We start from the raw sequence: 23,306 nt of genomic DNA, 5'->3' as shown, positions 1-23,306 counted from the left end.
GCATTGAAGCCAAGTTAAGTCGGTTAAGACGGCGTCTCATGGAGACAGAACATGCGCTGTTTGAGCTACTCCAGGAAGTGACATTGCAGTGCTGTCCCCTCTCATTGAGTAACTCAAATTGAAGGCCAAATGGGGTACAGCAGGCTGCCATCAGCAACTAAATTATCCTTAACTTCTTCTGTGTGCGATTTTAAAATAATCGGTTCAAGGACATACATCTGGTGTATTAGAAGCAATTATTGGCACCATGATTGTCTTAAAAAATATATATTTACACAAAGATTGACCACGAAGATTGCCATTTTTCAATTCACTATAATAGGGGATCCTGTTATCTGCAAACAATGCCTGCAGTACCAAGGTCGGCATTGAACTTCCGTGGCTTCAATGAGAGGTGGAAGCCGTTCTCCCCTGGCACACACCCTATTATCAGTCCTTAGTACTACCACGGTGCTTAGAAAGTACAACTCACATGTATTCTTTGTATTAAAAAAAAATATATATATATATATATATATAATAATAATAAACAATTATTATTGGATAGGACAGAAGTTGAGAGGGAAGGAGAGTGTGCTGAAATTCCAGTAGGCCGGAATTGAACCCATGCTGCAGCGATATATGTGCACCCAGTGTTTCCCCTGCATTCGTTTAGCAGCGGTGCCCCGCTGCTGCTAAATTGTTGCAGCCACTCTAAAAAGTATAATAAAAAAATGAATAAGAATAAATAACTGTAAAAAAAATGTGTAGTGTGTATATATATATATAAATATTTCTGCCGCGCTTTTAAAGGGATAGTGCGAGATTTTGGCAATTAAGCCCTTTTTCTTCTTACCCAGAGTCAAATGAACTCATGGATACCATTTGTATGTCTCTGCGTGCAGTTTGAAGAAAGTTTCTAACTAGCATTGGCGCAATGATTGAAATTCTATGTTCCCGTAGACTTCCAGTCATTGTGCTAATGCTAGTTAGCAATGGCTCACAAAGCTACCTTCAACTTCCTTCAAACTGCATGCAGAGACATACAAATGTTACCCATTAGTTAATCTGACTGGGTAAGCAGAAAAAGGGCTTAATTGCCTAAATCTTTCCCTAACCCTTTTAAATCAGTGACAAGTTTCAACATATATTTGTAGCAAAACAAAATGAGCAGTGGCGCAAATGAGAGCCACGAGCACACAACCAACACTTGCTCCTCATCATCTCCCTACAAGGCAGTGCTCGCATCAGTTACAGTATATTTCTGATGGTGTCAACATAATTAAACGTTCATGCATTTTGGAGTGGAATGTCCTTTTTTTTTTGAAGTCACCAGAAGTGACATTCATTCAGTCGTTCTACCAAAAAGATATGACCTTTGTCACTGCTTCTGAAAAAGAATCCTCTGGGAAACACTGGCACCGTAGGCAGCGGCATAGACCGTTAGGCCATTCATTTCAGCCTCAGTATACCTCCCCATATGTTTACACAGGACTTTATTACTGTACATGCTTGGGAAGGTAAGTAAACAAAGCACTACAGCAACACACACACAACACACACACACTGCTGGGCTATTTTGTTGACATTATAGAAACAGACACACTGGGTCGATTCCCCAGTCTGTCACTCTACAATTTGGTGGCTTGTGCGTGCGTGTGATTGTAGGATTTACTGTATGTTGTTGTTGTGGTTTTATGGTTGTCAAAGGTTGGGACATAAATGTTTCATCTCAGACAGGAAATCCGGTGTCTCTGCTTGTGAATCTTTTATAACCCCAGTAAAAGTTCAAAAGAGATACAGCTCTGAAAAAACTTTGACCATGTGTCTGTCTGCATGGCTTATCATAAAATCATAGTCTAAATCTTGAATCTTCCATATCCATTTTGGTTGGTGTGCTTTTTATAGAAATCACAGTGAAGCACAGTATGGAGTTCAGTCACATTTTTAGGATGGTTTATAGTTTTTCAGTGTTAGATATTGAGTAGGGCCATACAGTAAACATTGATCAATTTCCATTTTATGATTCATTACTGTCTACTGGACAGATTGGGCACAGTGTCCCATGAGGTGCAATTAGACCCACAAACATCTGTTTCAGTACAAAAACACTACCAGTACACCCGCACACACACACACACATACACCCACACAAACAGACGCATGCACGCACACACACACCCACAGACAGACAGACATACACACACAGATCATATGACAGAGTTCCCGGGGTTTCTCTGATATCAACTTCTATGTTTGTGTATTTCATAAACAATCAAGCATAAAATTACTTTGTTTTCCTCTGTATGCCTGAGAAGCTTCTGTCTGTCTCTGACTATCCCATCTAATTGCTGCTAGGTCAAATCTCCCTGCTGTGATACTGTGAATATCTCTGTGTGAGTGTTAGTCGGGACTACAGTAGTCAATTTAGCTGTGGTTTCCTAATGTGCGTTTTGTACATTGTGGTGTAATGTGTTTGTACAATATATGTGTGTTTGTGTTGCAGTGTGGTGTCAGGACAGACGAAGGAGCTGGGAGAGTTCACTGTCATCCATGCTCTGACCGGATGGATACCTGAACTCATGCCTCTACAGTAGGGTCATCATCCACTTATCTCTTCTCTTCTCCTCATCCATTTGTCCTGTTCTATTTCTGTTCATTCAAGTAGGGTTATCCTCCTTTTGTAGCTTTAGTTTTTCACATCCACACTTTATTAGACCCTTGTTTTGTACAATATAATATTCCCTGTTGCTTTTGTTGTTAAAAACCAAGAGTCCATTTTGACCTATGAGGCCTGGTACCTAAAGGCCTGGTACCTTTGTGGATGCAGTGAGGGACTGCAAGTGCTGGGGCTTGACTCCTCTTCAATTCAACTTTAAGAGGATAAACTGTGTTCGGGGAAGCAGGAGGGTGTTCTCTCCACCTCAGTAGGTTAGCTGTTGTTAGTGGACCCCCTGGGGACCCTATCAGCCAACACAGTCAGGGTGTGAGTGTGTGTGTGTGTGTGTGTGTGTGTGTGTGCTGAGGCACACAAAAACACACAGTCTTCTTCTCTCTCCCTATTTTTTCCTCTCTCTCCTACTTTCTATCTATCACACACAGACATACAGACACCCACCAGGCTAGTGTTAGTGTGGCAGTTCTACAGGGGTCGAGGGGCTGTGGGAGGTCCCATTGTAATTTACTCCATGTTAAACCTGGATGGGGGTAGGAACACACACACACACTACCAGGAAACAGTACTGTGGGGTTGAGAACACACACACAGACATGTACACGTACACACACACCAGTGGCGGTCGGTGCCATTTTAAGATTAGGAAGGACATTCTTTAATTTTTTTATTACAACATATTGGATGACCGTCATTCATATTCAATTCACCCAGCTCAATGTAACATCGATAGGTTTAGGCTACTACATGATACCCAAATTTGCCCTATACCCATCATGAGGTTTCTTCAACCTAGCCTACAAATGAAAGTTTATAACGTAGGTGCACAGATCGAGAGACAAATTGGAGTAATCAAGGTGACAGACAGTGACACATTCAATACTGCCTTGCACACTCTTGCCTGCATCTAGTTGATCTGGGGTGTAATCATTAGTCCAAACTGAAGTCTAAAATGAGTTTATTATGGACAAATTCAGGTAGGTCCATCCCCGTTTAATTCCGTTTGCTTCAGTTAAAGAAAGTTTTGCAACAGAATCGGCGGAATGAATACACCCCTGATCACCTGCACACACAGTTCACTTTCATAGCAGCCACATACAGCATCATCACTTTGCTTGTTGTATAATTCCTTTTTGCATCTAAGCGCTCTCCTCTCACCTTTTTCCTTCGCTTGTGGACTTCAGTGCACAACACAACAGCTGTTTGTGACCAGGTGCAAAAACCTCTCCAAGCTTTATACCATAAACACATTTTTGTCACCATATTAGCTAACTTGTTAGTAAACCCACAATCCAATCAATGTGTACAATCACGCAGTATAGTGTACATCTAGCAGTTACACCGGCGGGCCCCGGTGGCAATAAATTAATAAAACCGAAAGTTTACCTTGACATGGAAGAGTTGCAGTGTTGGAGAGGCTTAGCCAGCTAGCTAACATAAATAGCATTCCTCTCTGTTTGAGTCAGGTTGTTGAGTAGGCTAAATGACCTGCATTAGCTAAGTAATTTACATTTACATTTTAGTTATTTAGCAGACACTCTTATCCAGAGCGACTTACTGTTAATTGAAAGGTAAACTAAGAAGAAGAAAAGATTCAACGAAATATAGCTAGCACTCTCTCTTTTTTTGTTGTTGAATAAATTAATTTGTTCAAAAGTGTTCAACTATTGTCTTTCTCTCTCTTTGAGTCAACTACTCACCACACTTTATGCACTGCAGTGGTAGATAGTTGTAGCTTATGCTTTAAGTACTAGATTAATTATCTTTGATTAGATGAACAAGATGTTAGTTCATACTGAAAGAGTTCTGATAGGTTGGAGGATGTCCTCTGGAAGTTGTCATAATTATTGTGTAAGTCAGTGGAAGGAGGTGAAAACCATGAGCCTCCTAGGTTTTGTATTGAATTTTAAAAAATCAAATGTATTTATGAAGCCCTTTTTACATCAGCGGATGTCACAAAGTGCTATACAGAAACCCAGCCTAAAATCCCAAACAGCAAGCAATGCAGATGTAGAAGCCTGGTAGCTAGGAAAAACTCCCATGAAAGGCAGGAACCTAGGAAAAAACAAGGCTCTGAGGGGTGGCCAGTCCTCTTCTGGCTGTGCCGGGTGGAGATTATAAGAGTACATGGCCATTAAGGCCAGATTGTTTGTCAAGATGTTCAAATGTTCATAGATGACCAGCAGGGTTGTAGAGGGTGCAACAGGTCAGTCCCTCAGGAGTAAATGTCAGTTGGCTTTTCATAGCCGAGCATTCAAATCAAAACACATTTATTGGTCACATACACGTGTTTAGGAGATGTTATTGCGGGTGTAGCGAAATGCTTGTGTTTCTAGCTCTGACAGTGCAGTAATATCTAACAATTTCACAACATATACCCAATACACACAAATATAAGTAAAGCAATTGAATTAAGAATATACACTGCTCAAAAAAATAAAAACACTTAAACAACACAATGTAACTCCAAGTCGATCACACTTCTGTGAAATCAAACTGTCCACTTAGGAAGCAACACTGATTGACAATACATTTCACATGCTGTTGTGCAAATGGAATAGACAACAGGTGGAAATTATAGGCAATTAGCAAGACACCCCCAATAAAGGAGTGGTTTTGCAGGTGGTGACCACAGACTATTTCTCAATTCCTATGCTTCCTGGCTGATGTTTTGGTCACTTTTGAATGCTGAGGGTGCTTTCACTCTAGTGGTAGCAAGAGACGGAGTCTACAACCCACACAAGTGGCTCAGGTAGTGCAGCTCATCCAGGATGGCACATCAATGCGAGCTGTGGGAAGAAGGTTTGCTGTGTCTGTCAGCGTAGTGTCCAGAGCATGGAGGCGCTACCAGGAGACAGGCCAGTACATCAGGAGACGTGGAGGATGCTGTAGGAGGGCAACAACCCAGCAGCAGGACTGCTACCTCTGCCTTTGTGCAAGGAGGAGCAGGAGGAGCACTGCCAGAGCCCTGCAAAATGACCTCCAGCAGGCCACAAATGTGCATGTGTCTGCTCAAAGGTCAGAAACAGACTCCATGAGGGTGGTATGAGGGCCCGACGTCCACAGGTGGGGGTTGTGCTTACAGCCCAACACCGTGCAGGACGTTTGGCATTTGCCAGAGAACACCAAGATTGGCAAATTCGCCACTGGCGCCCTGTGCTCTTCACAGATGAAAGCAGGTTCACACTGAGCACATGTGACAGACGTGACAGAGTCTGGAGACGCCATGGAGAACGTTCTGCTGCCTGCAACATCCTCCAGCATGACCGGTTTGGGTCAGTCATGGTGTGGGGTGGCATTTATTTGGGGGGCCGCACAGCCCTCCATGTGCTCGCCAGAGGTAGCCTGACTGCCGTTAGGTACCGAGATGAGATCCTCAGACCCCTTGTGAGACCATATGCTGGTGCGGTTGGCCCTGGGTTCCTCCTAATGCAAGACAATGCTAGACCTCATGTGGCTGGAGTGTGTCAGCAGTTCCTGCAAGAGGAAGGCATTGATGCTATGGACTGGCCCGACCGTTCCCCAGACCTGAATCCAATTGAGCACATCTGGGACATCATGTCTCGCTCCATCCACCAACGCCACGTTGCACCACAGACTGTCCAGGAGTTGGCGGATGCTTTAGTCCAGGTCTGTGAGGAGATCCCTCAGGAGACCATCCGCCACCTCATCAGGAGCATGCCCAGGCGTTGTAGGGAGGTCATACAGGCACGTGGAGGCCACACACTACTGAGCCTCATTTTGACTTGTTTTAAGAACATTACATCAAAGTTGGATCAGCCTGTAGTGTGGTTTCCACTTTAATTTTGAGGATGACTCCAAATCCAGACCTCCATGGGTTGATACATTTGATTTCCATTGATCATTTGTGTGTGATTTTGTTGTCAGCACATTCAACTATGTAAAGAAAAAAGTATTTAATAAGATTATTTCATTCATTCAGATCTAGGATGTGTTATTTTAGTGTTACCTTAATTTTTTTGAGCAGTGTATAAATATATATATGGACGAGCAATGTCAGAGCGGCAAAGACTAAGATACAGTAGAATAGTATAGAATACAGTATACAGTGAGGGAAAAAAGTATTTGATCCCCTGCTGATTTTGTACGTTTGCCCACTGACAAAGAAATGATCAGTCTATAATTTTAATGGTAGGTTTATTTGAACAGTGAGAGACAGAATAACAACAAAAAAATCCAGAAAAACGCATGTTAAAAATGTTATAAATTGATTTGCATTTTAATGAGGGAAATAAGTATTTGACCCCTCTGCAAAACATGACTTAGTACTTGGTGGCAAAACCCTTGTTGGCAATCACAGAGGTCAGACGTTTCTTGTAGTTGGCCACCAGGTTTGCACACATCTCAGGAGGGATTTTGTCCCACTCCTCTTTGCAGATCTTTTCTTAACAGATTTTTTATGGGATTAAGGTCTGGAGACTGGCTAGGCCACTCCAGGACCTTAATGTGCTTCTTCTTGAGCCACTCCTTTGTTGCCTTGGCCGTGTGTTTTGGGTCATTGTCATGCTGGAATACCCATCCACGACCCATTTTCAATGCCCTGGCTGAGGGAAGGAGGTTCTCCTCCAAGATTTGACGGTACATGGCCCCGTCCATCGTCCCTTTGATGCGGTGAAGTTGTCCTGTCCCCTTAGCAGAAAAACACCCCCAAAGCATAATGTTTCCACCTCCATGTTTGACGGTGGGGATGGTGTTCTTGGGGTCATAGACAGCATTCCTCCTCCTCAAAACACGGCGAGTTGAGTTGATGCCAAAGAGCTCCATTTTGGTCTCATCTGACCACAACACTTTCACCCAGTTCTCCTCTGAATCATTCAGATGTTCATTGACAAACTTCAGATGGGCATGTATTTGTGCTTTCTTGAGCAGGGGGACCTTGCGGGCACTGCAGGATTTCAGTCCTTCACGGCGTAGTGTGTTACCAATTGTTTTCTTAGTGACTATGGTCCCAGCTGCCTTGAGATCATTGACAAGATCCTCCTGTGTAGTTCTGGGCTGATTCCTCACCGTTCTTATGATCATTGCAACTCCACGAGGTGAGATCTTGCATGGAGCCCCAGGCTGAGGGAGATTGACAGTTATTTTGTGTTTCTTCCATTTGCGAATAATCGCACCAACTGTTGTCACCTTCTCACCAAGCTGCTTGGTGATGGTCTTGTAGCCCATTCCAGTCTTGTGTAGGTCTAGAATCTTGTCCCTGACATCCTTGGAGAGCTCTTTGGTCTTGGCCATGGTGGAGAGTTTGGAATCTGATTGATTGATTGCTTCTGTGGACAGGTGTCTTTTATACAGGTAACAAGCTGAGATTAGGAGCACTCCCTTTAAGAGTGTGCTCCTAGTCTCAGCTCGTTACCTGTATAAAAGACACCTGGGAGCCAGAAATCTTTCTGATTTGTGAGGGGGTCAAATACTTATTTCCCTCATTAAAATGCAAATCAATGTAGAACATTTTTGACATGCGTCTTTCTGGATTTTTTTGTTGTTATTCTGTCTCTCACTGTTCAAATACACCTACCATTAAAATGATAGACTGATCATTTCTTTGTCAGTGGGCAAACGTACAAAATCAGCAGGGGATCAAATACTTTTTTCCCTCACTGTATACAGTTGAAGTCTGAAGTTTTAAAACTCATTTTTCAACCACTCCACAAATTTCTTGTTAACAAACTATAGTTTTGGCATCTACTTTTTGCATTTCCAACAATTGTTTACAGACAGATTATTTCACTTATAATTCACTGTATCACAATTCCAGTGGGTCAGAAGTTTACATACACTAAGTTGACGGTGCCTTTAAACAGCTTGGAAAATTCCAGAAAATTATGTCATGGCTTTAGATCTTCTGATAGGCTAATTGACATCATTTGAGTCAATTGGAGGTGTACCTGTGGATGTATTTCAAGGCCTACCTTCAAACTCAGTGCGTCTTTGCTTGACATCATGGGAAAATCAAAAGAAATCAGCCAAGACCTCCGAAAAAAAATAGTAGATCTCCACAAGTCTGGTTCATCCTTGGGAGCAATTTCCAAACGCCTGAAGGTGCCACGTTCATCTGTACAAACAATAGTACGCAATTATAAACACCATGGGACATCGCAGCCATCATACTGCTCAGGAAGGAGACGCGTTCGGTCTCCTAGAGATGAAAGTACTTTGGTGCGAAAAGTGCAAATCAATCCCAGAACAACAGCAAAGGACCTGGAGGACACAGGTACAAAAGTATCTATATCCACAGTAAAACAAGTCCTATATCGACATAACCTGAAAGGCCGCTCAGCAAGGAAGAAGCCACTGCTCCAAAACCACCATAAAAAAGCCAGACTACGGTTTGCAACTGCACATGGGGACAAATATATCATACTTTTTGGAGAAATGTCCTCTGGTCTGATGAAACAAAAATAGAACTGTTTGGCCATAATGACCATCGTTATGTTTAGAGGAAAAAGGGGAAGCCTTGCAAGCCGAAGAACACCATCCCAACCGTGAAGCACGCGGGTGGCAGCATCATGCTGTGGGGGTGCTTTGCTGCAGGAGGGACTGGTGCACTTCACAAAATAGATGCCGTCAGGAAGAAGGAAAATTATGTGGATATATTGAAGCAACATCTCAAGACATCAGTCAGGAAGTTAAAGCTTGGTCGCAAATGGGTCTTCCAAATGGACAATGACCCCAAGCATACTTCCAAAGTTGTGGAAAAATGGCTTAAGGACAACAAAGTCAAGGTATTGGAGTGGCCATCACAAAGCCCTGACCTCAATCCTATAGAAAATGTGTGGGCAGAACTGAAAAAGTGTGTGCGAGCAAGGAGGCCTACAAACCTGACTCAGTTACCCCAGCTCTGTCAGGAGTAATGGGCCAAAATTCACCCAACTTATTGTGGGAAGCTTGTGGAAGGCTACCCGAAACAATTGACCCAAGTTAAACAATTTAAAGGCAATGCTACCAAATACTAATTGAGTGTATGTAAACTTCTGACCTACTGGAATGCGATGAAAGAAATAAAAGCTGAAATAAATCCTTCTTTCTACTATTATTCTGACATTTCACATTCTTAAAATAAAGTGGTGATCCTAACTGACCTAAAACAGGGAATATTTACTAGGATTAAAAGTCAGCAATTGTGAAAAACTGAGTTTAAATGTATTTGGCTAAGGTGTATGTAAACTTCCGACTTCAACTGTACATATGAGATGAGTAATGCAAGATATGTAAACATTATTAAAGTGAATAGTGTTCGATTTATTAAAGTGGACAGTGATTTCTAATGGATGTATATAGGCAGCAGCCTCTAAGGTGATATTGAAGGCTATTTAACAGTCTGATGGCCTTGAGATAGAAGCTGTTTTTCAGTCTCTCGATCTCAGCTTTGATGCACCTGTACTGACTTTGCCTTCTGGATGATAGCGGGGCGAACAGGCAGTGGCTCGGGTGGTTGTTGTCCTTGATTATCTTTTTGGCCTTCCTGTGAAATTTTTTAAACATTTTTACATTTTTAGTCATTTAGCAGACACTCTTATCCAGAGCGACTTACAGTTAGTGAGTGCATACATTATTATTTTTTCATACTGGCCCCCCGTGGGAACATCGGGTGCTGTAGGTGTCCTGAATGGCTGGTAGTTTGCCCCCGGTGATGCGTTGGGCAGACCGCACCACCCTCTGAAGAGCCCTGCGGTTGCGGGCGGTGCAGTTGATGTACCAGGCGGTGATACAGCCAGACAGGATCCTCTGAATTGTGCATCTGTATAAGTTTGTGAGGGTTTTAGGTGCAAAGCCAAATTTCTTCAGCCTCCTGAGTTTGAAGAGGTGCTGTTGCGCCTTCTTCACCACACTGTTTGTGTGGGTGGACCATTTCAGTTTGTCAGTGATGTGTACGCCGAGGAACTTGAAGCTTTCCACCTTCTCCACTGCAGTACCTTTGATGTTGATTGTGGGTGTTCCCTCTGCTGTTTCCTGAAGTCCACGATCATCTCCTTTGTTTTGTTGATATTGAGTGAGAGGTTATTTTCCTGGCACCATACTCCCAGAGCCCTCACCTCCTCCCTGTAGGCTGACTCGTCATTGTTGGTAATCAAGCCTACTACTGTTGTGACGTCTGCAAACTTGATGATTGAGTTGGAGGCATGCTCTGCCACGCAGTCATGGGTGAACAGGGAGTACAAGTGGGGACTGAGCACACACCCTTGTGGGGCCCCAGTGTTGAGGATCAGCGAAGTGGAGGTTTTGTTTCCTACCTTCACCACCTGGGGGCGGCCCGTCAGGAAGTCCAGGACCCAGTTGCACAGGGCGGGTTTCAGACCCAGGGCCTCAAGCTTAATGATGAACTTGGAGGGTACTATGGTGTTGAATGCTGAGTATAGTCAATGAACAGCATTCTTACATAGGTATAACTCTTGTCCAGATGGGATAGGGCAGTGTGCAGTGCGATGGCGATTGCATCGTCTGTGGATCTATAGGGGCGGTAAGCAAATTGAAGTGGGTCTAGGGTGACAGGTAAGGTAGAGGTGATATGATCCTTGACTAGAACAATGGTGGCCATCTTGAAGCATGTGGGAACAACAGACTGGGATAGGGAGAGATTTAATATGTCTGTAAACACACCAGCCAGCTGGTCTGCGCATGCTCTGAGGACGCGGCTAGGGATGCTGTCTGGGCCAGCAGCCTTGCGAGGGTTAACACGCTTAAATGTCTTACTCACGTTGGCCACGGAGAAGGACAGCCCACAGTCCTTGGTAGCGGGCTGCGTCGGAGGCACTGTATTATCCTCAAAGCGGGCGAAGACAGTGTTTAGCTTGTCCGGAAGCAAGACGTCGGTGTCCGCGACATGGCTGGTTTTCCTCTTGTAGTCCGTTATTGTCTATAGACCCTTCCACATACGTCTCGTGTCTGAGCCATTGAATTGTGACTCCACTTTGTCTCTATACTGATGTTTTGCCAGTTTAATTGCCTTGCGGAGTGAGTAGCTACACTGTTTGTATTCTGCCATATTCCCAGTCACCTTGCCATGGTTAAATGTGGTGGTTCGCTTTCAGTTTTGCGCGAATGCTGCCATCTATCCACGGTTTCTGGTTAGGGTAGGTTTTAATAGTCAAAGTGGGTACAACATCTCCTATACACTTCTTGATAAACTCAGTCACTGTTTCAGTATATTTGTCTATATTATTCTCGGAAGCTACCCGTAACATATCCCAGTTTGCATGATCAAAACAATCTTGAAGCGTGGATTGGTCAGACCAGCATGGATTGGTCAGACCAGCGTTCAATAGTCCTTAGCACGGGGACTTCCTGTTTGAGTTTCTGCCTATAGGAAGGGATGAGCAAAATGGAGTCATGGTAAAATTTGCTGACAGGAGGGCGGGGGAGGGCCTTGTAGGCATCCTGGAATTTGGAATAGCAATGGTCGTTTGTTTTAGCACCGCGAGTACTACAGTCGATGTGTTGATAGAACTTTGGTAGCCTTATCCTCAAGTTTGCTTTGTTAAAATCCCCAGCTACAATAAATGCAGCCTCAGGATATGTGGTTTCCAGTTTGCATAAAGTCCAGTGAAGTTCTTTGAGGGCCGTCGTGGTATCGGCTTGAGGGGGGATATACACGGCCGTGACTATAACCAAAGAAAATTATCTTGGGATTTAATACGGTCAGGATTTGATTGTGAGGTATTCTAGGTCTGGTGAACAAATGGATTTACACAATGAGTCGTTAATCATGAAACATACACCTCCGCCCTTCTGCTTCCCGGAGAGATATTTATTCCTGTCTGCGCGATGAACTGAGAACCCAACTGGCTGGACCGACTCAGACAGTATACCCAGCAGGCCGCTCCGAGTACCTCTCCTCCTCCTCTCCTCCACTGGCGTTGTTTTGGGTCGGCCTCTGGAATCAGTTCAATTGTCCTGGGGGGAGCGAACAAAGGATCCGCTTCGGGAAAATCGTATTCCTGGTCGTAGTGCTGGTGAGTTACCGCCACTCTGATATCCAATAGTTATTCCCGGCTGTATGTAATAACCCCCCCAAAAATCTGGGCTAATAGTGTAAAAAATTATACATAAAAAAACAAAATACTGCAAAGTTTCTTAAGAGCTAGTCGCAAGGCAGGCCTCTCTGTCGGCGCCATCTTCTGAATGAGGTCGAGACAGCAGGTGTGCGGTAGAGAGAGAAAGAGAGAGAGTCGAAAACAGCAGGTCCGGGACGAGGTAGCACGTCCGGTGAACAGGTCAGGGTTCCATAGCCGCAGGCAGAACAGTTTAAACTGGAGCAGCAGCACGACCAGGTGGACGGGGACAGCCAGGAATCATTAGGCCAGGTAGGCCTGAGGCATGGTCCTAGGGCTCAGGTCCTCCGGGAGGAGAGGGAGAGAGAGAATTAGAGGGTGCATACTTAAATTCATACAGGACACCAGATAAGACAGGATAATTACACCAGATATAACAGACTGACCCTAGCCCCCCGGCACATAGACTATTGCATCATAGATACTGGAGGCTGAGACGGGGGGTCGGGAGACAATGTGGCCTCGTCCGACGATACCCCCAAACAGGGCCAACCAGGATATAACCCCACCCACTTTGTCAAAGCACAGCCCCCACACCACTAGAGGGATATCAACAGACCACCAACTTACTACCCTGAGACAAGGCTGAGTATAGGCCACGAAGATCTCCTCCACTGCACGAGGGGGCGCAAAACCGGACAGGAAGATCACATCAGTGACTCAACCCACTCACGTGACGCACCCCTCCTGGGGACGGCATGGAAGAGAACTAGTAAGCCAGTGCCTCAGCCCCCGTAATAGGGTCAGAGGCAGAGAATCCCAGTGGAGAGAATGTAGTCGGCCAGTGCCTTGCCGTTCACCTTCACACCCCTGGGCCAGACTACACTCATTCATAGGACCTACTTAAGAGATAAGTCTTCAGTAAAGACTTAAAGGTTGAGACCGAGTCTGCGTCACTCACATGGATAGGCAGACCATTCCATAAAAATTGAGCTCTATAGGAGAAAGCCCTGCCTCCAGCTGTTTGCTTAGAAATTCTAGGGACAATAAGGAAGCCAGCGTCTTGTGACGGTAGCGTAGGTGTAGGTATGTACGGCAGGACCAAATTAGAGAGATAGGTAGTAGCAAGCCCATGTAATGGGTAAGGTTAGCAGTAAAACCTTGAAATCACCCCTAGCCTTAACAGGAAGCCAGTGTAGAGAGGCTAGAACTGGAGTAATATGATTACATTTTGGGGTTCTAGTCAAGATTCTAGCAGCTGTGTTTAGCACTAACTGAAGTTTATTTGATCCTTTTTCCGGGTAGCCGGAGAGTAGAGCATTGCAGTAGTCTAATCTAGAAGTGACAAAAGCATGGATTAGCTTTTCTGTATCATTTTGGACAAAACGTTTCAGATTTGTGCAATGTTACGAAGATGGAAAAAAACTGTCCTTGGAATATTCTTGATATGTTCTTCAAAAGAGAGATCAAGGTCCAGAGTAACGTCGAGGTCCTTCACAGTTTTATTTGAGACGACTGTACAACCATAAAGATGAATTGTCAGATCAAACAGCAGATCTCTTTGTTTCTTGTGACCTAGAACTAGCATCTCTGTTTTGTCCGAGTTTAAAAGTAAAACATTTGCCGCCATACACTTCCTTATGTCTGAAACACAGGCTTCCAGGGTTGGCAATTTTGGGGCTTCACCATGTTTCATCGAAATGTACAGCTGTGTGTCGTCCGCATAGCAGTGAAAGTTGACATTGTGTTTCTGAATGACATCACCAAGAGGTAAAATATATATAAAAAAGACAATAGTGGTCCTAAAACGGAACCTTGAGGAACACCGAAACATACAATTGATTTGTCAGAGGACAAACCATCTACAGAGACGAACTGATATCTTTCCGACAGATAAGATCTAAACCAGGCAAGAACTTGTCCGTGTAGACTAATTAGGGTTTCCAATCTCTCCAGAAGAATGTGGTGATCGATGGTGTCAAAAGTAGCAGTAAGGTGTAGGAGCACGAGGACAGATGCAGAGCCTTCACAAGTGCAGTCTCAGTGTCTTGTCGGAAGGTTGGAAAAATAAGATGATCGAGCAGCAGTGAGGGCTCTTCGATATTGCACGGTACTGTCTTTCCAAGCTATTCGGAAGACTTTCAGTTTGGTGGAGCGCCATTTCCGTTCCAATTTTCTGGACGCTTGCTTCAGGGCTCTGGTATTTTCTGTATACCAGGGAGCTAATTTCTTGTGACAATTGTTTTTGGTTTTTGGGGGTGCGACTGCATCTAGGGTATTACGCAAGGTTACATTTAGATCCTCAGTTAGGTAGTTAACCGATTTTTGTACTCCGACGTCCTTGGGTGGGTGGAGGGAGTCTGGAAGGGCATCTAGGAATCATTGGGTAGTCTGAGAATTAATAGCACAGCTTTTGATTATCATTGGTTGGGGTCTGAGCAGATTATTTGTTGCGATTGCAAACGTAATAAGATGGTGGTCCGATAGTCCAGGATTATGAGGAAAAACATTTAGATCAACAATACTTATTCCACGGGACAAAACTAGATCCAGGGTATGACTGTGGCAATAAGTAGGTCCGGAGACATGTTGGACAAAACACAATGAGTCGATGATGGCTCCGAATGCCTTTTTGAGTGGGTCTGTGGACTTTTCCATGTGAATATTGAAGTCACCAAAAATGTGAATATTATCTGCCATGACTACAAGGTCCGATAGGAATTCAGGGAACTCAGTGAGGAACACTGTATATGGCCCAGGAGGCCTGTAAACAGTAGCTCTAAAAAGTGATTGAGTAGGCTGCATTGATTTCATGACTAGAAGCGCAGTCATTTATTTTTGGGTGAATTGAAATTTGTTGTCGTAAATGTTAGCAACACCTCCGCCTTTGCGGGATGCACGGGGGATATAATCTAGTGCAACCAGGAGGAGAGGCCTCATTTAACACAGTAAATTCATCAGGCTTGAGACATGTTTCAGTCAGGCCAATCACATCAAGATTATGATCAGTGAGTCGTTTATTGACTATGACTGCCTTGGAAGTGAGGTATCTAACATTAAGTAGCACTGCTTTGAGATGTGAGGACAGGAATGGAGGAGTTCTTTATTCCAGTGAGAGTTCTAAGGCGAACACCGCTATGTTTAGTTTTGCCCAACCTAGATCAAGGCACAGACACGGTCTCAATGGGGATAGCTGAGCTGACTACACTGACTGTGCTATTGGCAGACTCCACTAAGCTGGCAGGCTGACTAACAGCCTGCTGCCTGGCCTGCACCCTATCTCATTGTGGAGCTAGAGGAGTTAGAGCCCTGTCTATGTTGATAGATAAGAAGATGAGAGCACCACTCCAGCTAGGATGGAGTCCTACACTCCTCAGCAGGCCAGGCTTGGTCCTGTTTGTGGGTGAGTCCCAGAAAGAGAGCCAATTATCTACAAATTCTATATTTTGGGAGGGGCAGAAAACTGTTTTCAACCAGCGATTGAGGTGTGAGACTGCTGTAGAGCTCATCACTCCCCCTAACTGGGAGGGGGCAAAGAGACAGTTACTCAATGCCGACACATCATTGAAGTCAATGTACCCAGAGGAGGACGGAAAATAGCTGTTCTCCGGCTACACCATGGTCCTACCCTAGAGGGTGTTGTTGAGGCTACTGTAGGCATTCATTGCAAACAGTGTGTTTTAATCAGTTATTTGGTGATTCTTTTTAAATGTTTCACTCTTTGTATTTTTCTGAAATTCACTGAGTTGGATGGTCCTCCCCTGAGGAGCCTCCACTGACACACACACACACACACACACACACACACACACACACACACACACACACACACACACACACACACACACACACACACACACACACACACACACACTGCCAGCAGCTATAGTAGCTATTTTAACTCCAGCCACATCTTCACAGGGACTCCAGAGCAGGCAGCTCTAATGACAACCCAATCATAAGCATAATGACAACCCAATCATTCATTTATCCTAATTAAAAAGGCTTGTGTTGGAATCACCGGCAGGATATCTCTCAATAAAGCCTGAAATTAATTAATATGGAACATGTCCAGAGCTAAATAACATGGAGCACCACTCATAACAACACTCATCTGTTTTTAGATGTATTATGTATCATGGTGGCCAATCGACAGGATTGAAATTAGATACCAGACAAAAATAACATTTTAAATAGTTAAAAAGTGGTTTATTTAGAGCACCGGACCTGAAGTCACCAACCTTTTGTTTTAGCCCAGCACTAACACAACTGATTCTATTAATCTAACACTTGGTTAGATGTTAGTAAGTGCTTTATTATGTAACCATTACATATCCAGTCATGTGTGGTCCTCTGTAGCTCAGCTGGTAGAGCACGGCGCTTGTAACGCCAAGGTAGTGGGTTCGATCCCCGGGACCACCCATACACAAAAAAAATGTATGCACGCATGACTGTAAGTCGCTTTGGATAAAAGCGTCTGCTAAATGGCATATTATTATTATTATGTGGGATCATTGATAAACAACAGGGTAAATGGTTTTACAGTGTGATGTGTCCCATCTCTCAGGTCCCGGTACCTGGGCAAGGTTTGGGACTTCCTGAAGGACACCATTCCCAAATTCCAGTATGTGGAGGAGAGCTCGGAGGAGAAGCCCCTGACCAGGGAAACCTCCGGAGTGAGGGATTCCAGACTCAACGAGTGCAAGAGCGAGTCTCCCACAGCAACCAGAACCCCGGAGAAAAGCAAAGGTGCTGCTCTCTGTCTCTCTCTCTCTGTCTGTCTTTCCCACTGAACCTGACACAGATAGCAATTTACACACGCACTGATTAAACTGCTTTGTTTACAGGCTGTCTAATTGAGAGAGTCAATTAAATCATTGATTAGATTAGGATCACTTGTGTGTGTGTGGGGGCTGTTTTATCTAATTGAGTGTTTGAGTTAATCAACTGATCAACGGATGATTGAACTGACTGTGGGAGAAAGTGTAGGTGCTGTGGTGGACCGTATACCACTGCCTTTTCGGTCTTCTTACTCACTCCTGTATTTATGTTTTCCTAATGAGTGTTATGTTGGTGTCAGATTCAGCCAAGAAGAAAGGGAAAGATGTGGATAAGGACAGAAAGTCATCTCAGCCAAATGCTGTCCAGCCCAACACTACCAATCAGCCCACTACAGACAGTAAGTTACACACACATAGTCAGGTCCAAAATGATTGGACCCTTGATAAAGATGAGCAAAAAATACTGTATATAATAACAATACAAATACTGAGCTACAGTTGAAGTTGGAGGTTTACATACACCTTAGCCAAATACATTTAAAATTAGTTTTTCACAATTGCTGATATTTAATCCTACTAAAAAGTCCCTGTCTTAGGTCAGTTAGGATCACCACTTTATTTTAAGAATGTGAAATGTCAGAATAATATTAGAGAGAATGATTTATTTCAGCTTTTATTTATTTCATCACATTCCCAGTGTGTCAGAAGTTTACATGCACTCAATTAGTATTTGGTAGCATTGCCTTTAAATTGTTTAACTTGGGTCAAACATTTCGGGTAGCCTTCCACGAGCTTCCCACAATAAGTTGGGTGAATTTTGGCCCATTCCTCCTGACAGAGCTGGTGTAACTGAGTCAGGTTTGTAGGCCTCCTTGCTCACACACGCTTTTTCAGTTCTCCCACAAATGTTCTATAGGATTGAGGTCAGGGCTTTGTGATGGCCACTCCAATACCTTGACTTTGTTGTCCTTAAGCCATTTTGCCACAACTTTGGAAGTATGCTTGGGGTCATTGTCCATTTGGAAGACCCATTTGCGACCAAGCTTTAACTTCCTGACTGATGTCTTGAGATGTTGCTTCAATATATCCACATCATTTTCCTTCCTCATGATGCCATCTATTTTGTGAAGTGCACCAGTCCCTCCTGCAGCAAAGCATCCCCACAGCATGATGCTGCCACCCCTGTGCTTCACGGTTGGGATGGTATTTTTCGGGCTTGCAAGCGGCCCCCTTTTTCCTCCAAACATAACATTATGGCCAAACAGTTCTATTTTTGTTTCATCAGACCAGAGGACATTTCTCCAAAAAGGACAATCTTTGTCCCCATATGCAGTTGCAAACCGTAGTCTAGCTTTTTTATGGCGGTTTTGGAGAAGTGGCTTCTTCCTTGCTGAGCGGCTTTCAGGTTATGTCGATATAGGACTCGTTTTCCTGTGGATATAGATACCTTTGTACCTGTTTCCTCCAGCATCTTCACAGGGTCCTTTGCTGTTGTTCTGGGATTGATTTGCACTTTTCGCACCAAAGTACGTTCATCTCTAGGAGACAGAACGCGTCTCCTTCCTGAGCAATTAGCCTATCAGAAGCTTCTAAAGCCATGACATCATTTTCTGGAATTTTCCAAGCTGTTTAAAGGCACAGTCAACTTAGTGTATGTAAACTTCTGACCCACTGGAATTGTGATACAGTAAATTGTAAGTGAAATAATCTCTCTGTAAACAATTGTTGGAAAAATTATGTCCTAACCGACTTGCCAAAACTATAGTTTGTTAACAAGAAATGTGTGGAGTGGTTGAAAAACGAGTTTTAATGAATCCAACCTAAGTGTATGTAAACTTTCGACTTCAACTGTATATTGTATGCTCCACATTTTTTTGTTATTTTCTGCTTATCACATCACCACTGGCGTGCCTGGCCAAAGAGCTCTATTTTCATGTAATCCAACAAATGTAAACACCTGGAGTTTGCTTAACGGCATTGGCACTTGGATTGGAACTGTTTCTATGGTCAGATAAAATGAAAATAGAACCAGTGGTGGGTTTGGCGTCGAAAGAAGGATGTGAAGCAGTAATACCTACTTTAAAATATGGTGGTGGATATTTGATGTTATGGGTCTATTTTGCTTCCACTGGTCCTGGGGCCCTTGTTAAGGTCAACGGCATTATGAACTTTACCCAGTACCAGGACATTTTAGCCAAAAACCTGGTTTACCTCTGCCAGGAGGCTGAAACGTGGCCGCAAGTGGATCTTCCGGCAAGACAATAACCCCAAGCACACATCAAATTCCACAAAGAATGTATTAATTGACCACAAAATCAACATCTCAGTCTCCGGACTTGAACCCCATTGAAAATCTGGGGAGTCCGTAAGCTCAGCCGATGGATATCAAGGATCTGGATTGATTCTGTATGGAGGAATGGTGAAAGATCCCTCCCAGTGTTCATTTGTTTGTTTATTTGGATCCCCATTAGCTTTTGCAGAAGCAGCAGCTAATCTTCCTGGGCTCCACACAAAACATGACAAGTAACAAAACACTGATACACTGATAGACAAGGACAGTAACACATTTTAAATACAACAATATACAAACAATACAACAACAAAAAATTATACAAACAATACAACAACAAAAAATAATGTGTGTTAGAGTGTGTGTGCGTGTGTTTATGTGTGTTTGTACCCGCACAGTACCCTGTTCTATGAGTTGTTGTTTAATCCGTTTTTTAAAGGTAATTTTGCTGTTTGCTTGAGTAATTGGAGATGGAAGGGAGTTCCATGCGATCATGGCTCTGTATAGAACTGTGTGTTGGTGTGAATTCGTTTTGGACTTGGGGACAGTAAAGAGACCCCTGGTACAGTGGGGGAAAAAAAGTATTTAGTCAGCCACCAATTGTGCAAGTTCTCCCACTTAAAAAGATGAGAGAGGCCTGTAATTTTGATCATAGGTACACGTCAACTATGACAGACAAATTGAGAATTTGTTTTCCAGAAAATCACATTGTAGGATTTTTAATGAATTTATTTGCAAATTATGGTGGAAAATAAGTATTTGGTCACCTACAAACAAGCAAGATTTCTGGCTCTCACAGACCTGTAACTTCTTCTTTAAGAGGCTCCTCTGTCCTCCACTCGTTACCTGTATTAATGGCACCTGTTTGAACTTGTTATCAGTATAAAAGACACCTGTCCACAACCTCAAACAGTCACACTCCAAACACTGCTATGGCCAAGACCAAAGAGCTGTCAAAGGACACCAGAAACAAAATTGTAGACCTGCACCAGGCTGGGAAGACTGAATCTGCAATAGGTAAGCAGCTTGGTTTGAAGAAATCAACTGTGGGAGCAATTATTAGGAAATGGAAGACATACAAGACCACTGATAATCTCCCTTGATCTGGGCTCCACGCAAGATCTCACCCCGTGGGGTCAAAATGATCACAAGAACGGTGAGCAAAAATCTCAGAACCACACGGGGGGACCTAGTGAATGACCTGCAGAGAGCTGGGACCAAAGTAACAAAGCCTACCATCAGTAACACACTACGCCGCCAGGGACTCAAATCCTGCAGTGCCAGACGTGTCCCCCTGCTTAAGCCAGTACATGTCCAGGCCCGTCTGAAGTTTGCTAGAGTGCATTTGGATGATCCAGAAGAGGATTGGGAGAATGTCATATGGTCAGATGAAACCAAAATAGAACGTTTTGGTAAAAACTCAACTCGTCGTGTTTGGAGGACAAAGAATGCTGAGTTGCATCCAAAGAACACCATACCTAGTGTGAAGCATGGGCGTGGAAACATCATGCTTTGGGGCTGTTTTTCTGCAAAGGACCAGGACGACTGATCCGTGTAAAGGAAAGAATGAATGGGGCCATGTATCGTGAGATTTTGAGTGAAAACCTCCTTCCATCAGCAAGGGCATTGAATATGAAACGTGGCTGGGTCTTTCAGCATGACAATGATCCCAAACACACCGCCCGGGCAACGAAGGAGTGGCTTCGTAAGAACCATTTCAAGGTCCTGGAGTGGCCTAGCCAGTCTCCAGATCTCAACCCCATAGAAAATCTTTGGAGGGAGTTGAAAGTCCGTGTTGCCCAGCGACAGCCCCAAAACATCACTGCTCTAGAGGAGATCTGCATGGAGGAATGGGCCAAAATACCAGCAACAGTGTGTGAAAACCTTGTGAAGACTTACAGAAAACGTTTGACCTGTGTCATTGCCAACAAAGTGTATATAACAAAGTATTGAGAAACTTTTGTTATTGACCAAATACTTATTTTCCACCATAATTTGCAAATAAATTCATAAAAAATCCTACAATGTGATTTTCTGGATTTTTTTTCCTCATTTTGTCTGTCATAGTTGATGTGTACCTATGATGAAAATTACAGGCCTCTCTCATCTTTTTAAGTGGGAGAACTTGCACAATTGGTGGCTGACTAAATACTTTTTCCCCCCACTGTATGTCTTGTGGGGTATGTATGGGTGTCTGAGCTGAATGTTATTTGATTATGCAGACAATCTGGAATTTTCGTCACAGCAATATTTCTCAAAAACTAGGAGAAGCAGTTAATCGCTCGTCAATCCTCAACCAGGAAAGAGGAGCATGCATGTTGTTCTGTATGTGCAGTTAAGGGCATGGCGTGCTGCTCTGTTTTGAACCAGCTGCAGCTTTGCTAGGTCTTTCTTTGCTGCACTTGACAATATTACCAGACAGTAATCAAGATGGGACAAAACCAGAGCCTGAACAACTAGTACAGATACAGTTGAATTTTGTGTCAAAAACACATAAAATTTTTATAAGACGCAGACAGCTACTGGACATGTGTTTTCCAATCTCATAAAACCTTTTAGAAAAAGGCTCAGTGCTGTTATCCTCCTAAGGTGAGGTATTGAAAGGTATTGAAAATAGGAAAAGGGGGCCAATAATTTTGACCCCTATCTTTTTGAGAGAAAAAAAGTATTACTTGTTAAACAAAATCTACATTTACATTTACATTTTAGTCATTTAGCAGACGCTCTTATCCAGAGCGACTTACAGTTAGTGAATACATATATATATATATTTTTATAGTGCTGCTTATATATATATATTTTTATTTTACTGGCCCCCGTGGGAAACGAACCCACAACCCTGGCGTTGCAAACGCCATGCTCTATCAACTGAGCTACATCCCTGCCGGCCATTCCCTCCCCTACCCTGGACGACGCTGGGCCAATTGTGCGCCGCCCATGAGTCTCCCGGTCACGGCCGGCTGCGACAGAGCCTGGATTCGAACCAGGATCTCTAGTGGCACAGTTAGCACTGCGATGCAGTGCCTTAGACCACTGCGCCACTCAGGAGACAAAAAATCTCTTACTCTGAGCAAGTCTGTACGGAATTCAAACAGTAAGGAGTGTGAATATTAATATTTTATCATACAGAAACACTCCATATTCTCTCTGAAAACACACATTAGTAATTACAGTGGGGAAAAAAGTATTTAGTCAGCCACCAATTGTGCAAGTTCTCCCACTTATAAAGATGAGAGGGGCCTGTAATTTTCATCATAGGTACAAGTCAACTATGACAGACAAAATGAGAAACAAAAATCCAGAAAATCACATTATAGGATTTTTAATGAATTTATTTGCAAATTATGGTGGAAAATAAGAGTATTTGGTCAATAACAAAAGTTTCTCAATACTTTGTTATATACCCTTTGTTGGCAATGACACAGGTCAAACGTTTTGTGTAAGTCTTCACAAGGTTTTCACACACTGTTGCTGGTATTTTGGCCCATTCCTCCATGCAGATCTCCTCTAGAGCAGTGATGTTTTGGGGCTGTCGCTGGGCAACACGGACTTTCAACTCCCTCCAAAGATTT

General features: G+C 43.5%; 1 protein-coding gene across 1 annotated transcript in view; it reads left to right on the top strand.

Annotated features, from left to right (window-relative positions):
• adgb (androglobin) overlaps positions 1 to 23,306 on the top strand; it is a gene marked incomplete at both ends in the record, with an annotated part of 103,495 nt that overhangs the window by 17,703 nt on the left and 62,486 nt on the right. The window contains 3 exons of the mRNA XM_084151415.1: positions 2,486 to 2,572; positions 17,231 to 17,412; positions 17,744 to 17,842. Coding sequence (XP_084007541.1) covers positions 2,486 to 2,572; positions 17,231 to 17,412; positions 17,744 to 17,842 — 368 coding nt within the window. The remainder of the gene's footprint in view (positions 1 to 2,485; positions 2,573 to 17,230; positions 17,413 to 17,743; positions 17,843 to 23,306) is intronic.

Source organism: Coregonus lavaretus, assembly GCF_964263955.1.
Source record: "Coregonus lavaretus genome assembly, chromosome: 33".
NCBI classification, from domain to species: Eukaryota; Metazoa; Chordata; class Actinopteri; order Salmoniformes; family Salmonidae; genus Coregonus; species Coregonus lavaretus.
This window is presented reverse-complemented; position numbering and strand designations above follow the sequence as displayed.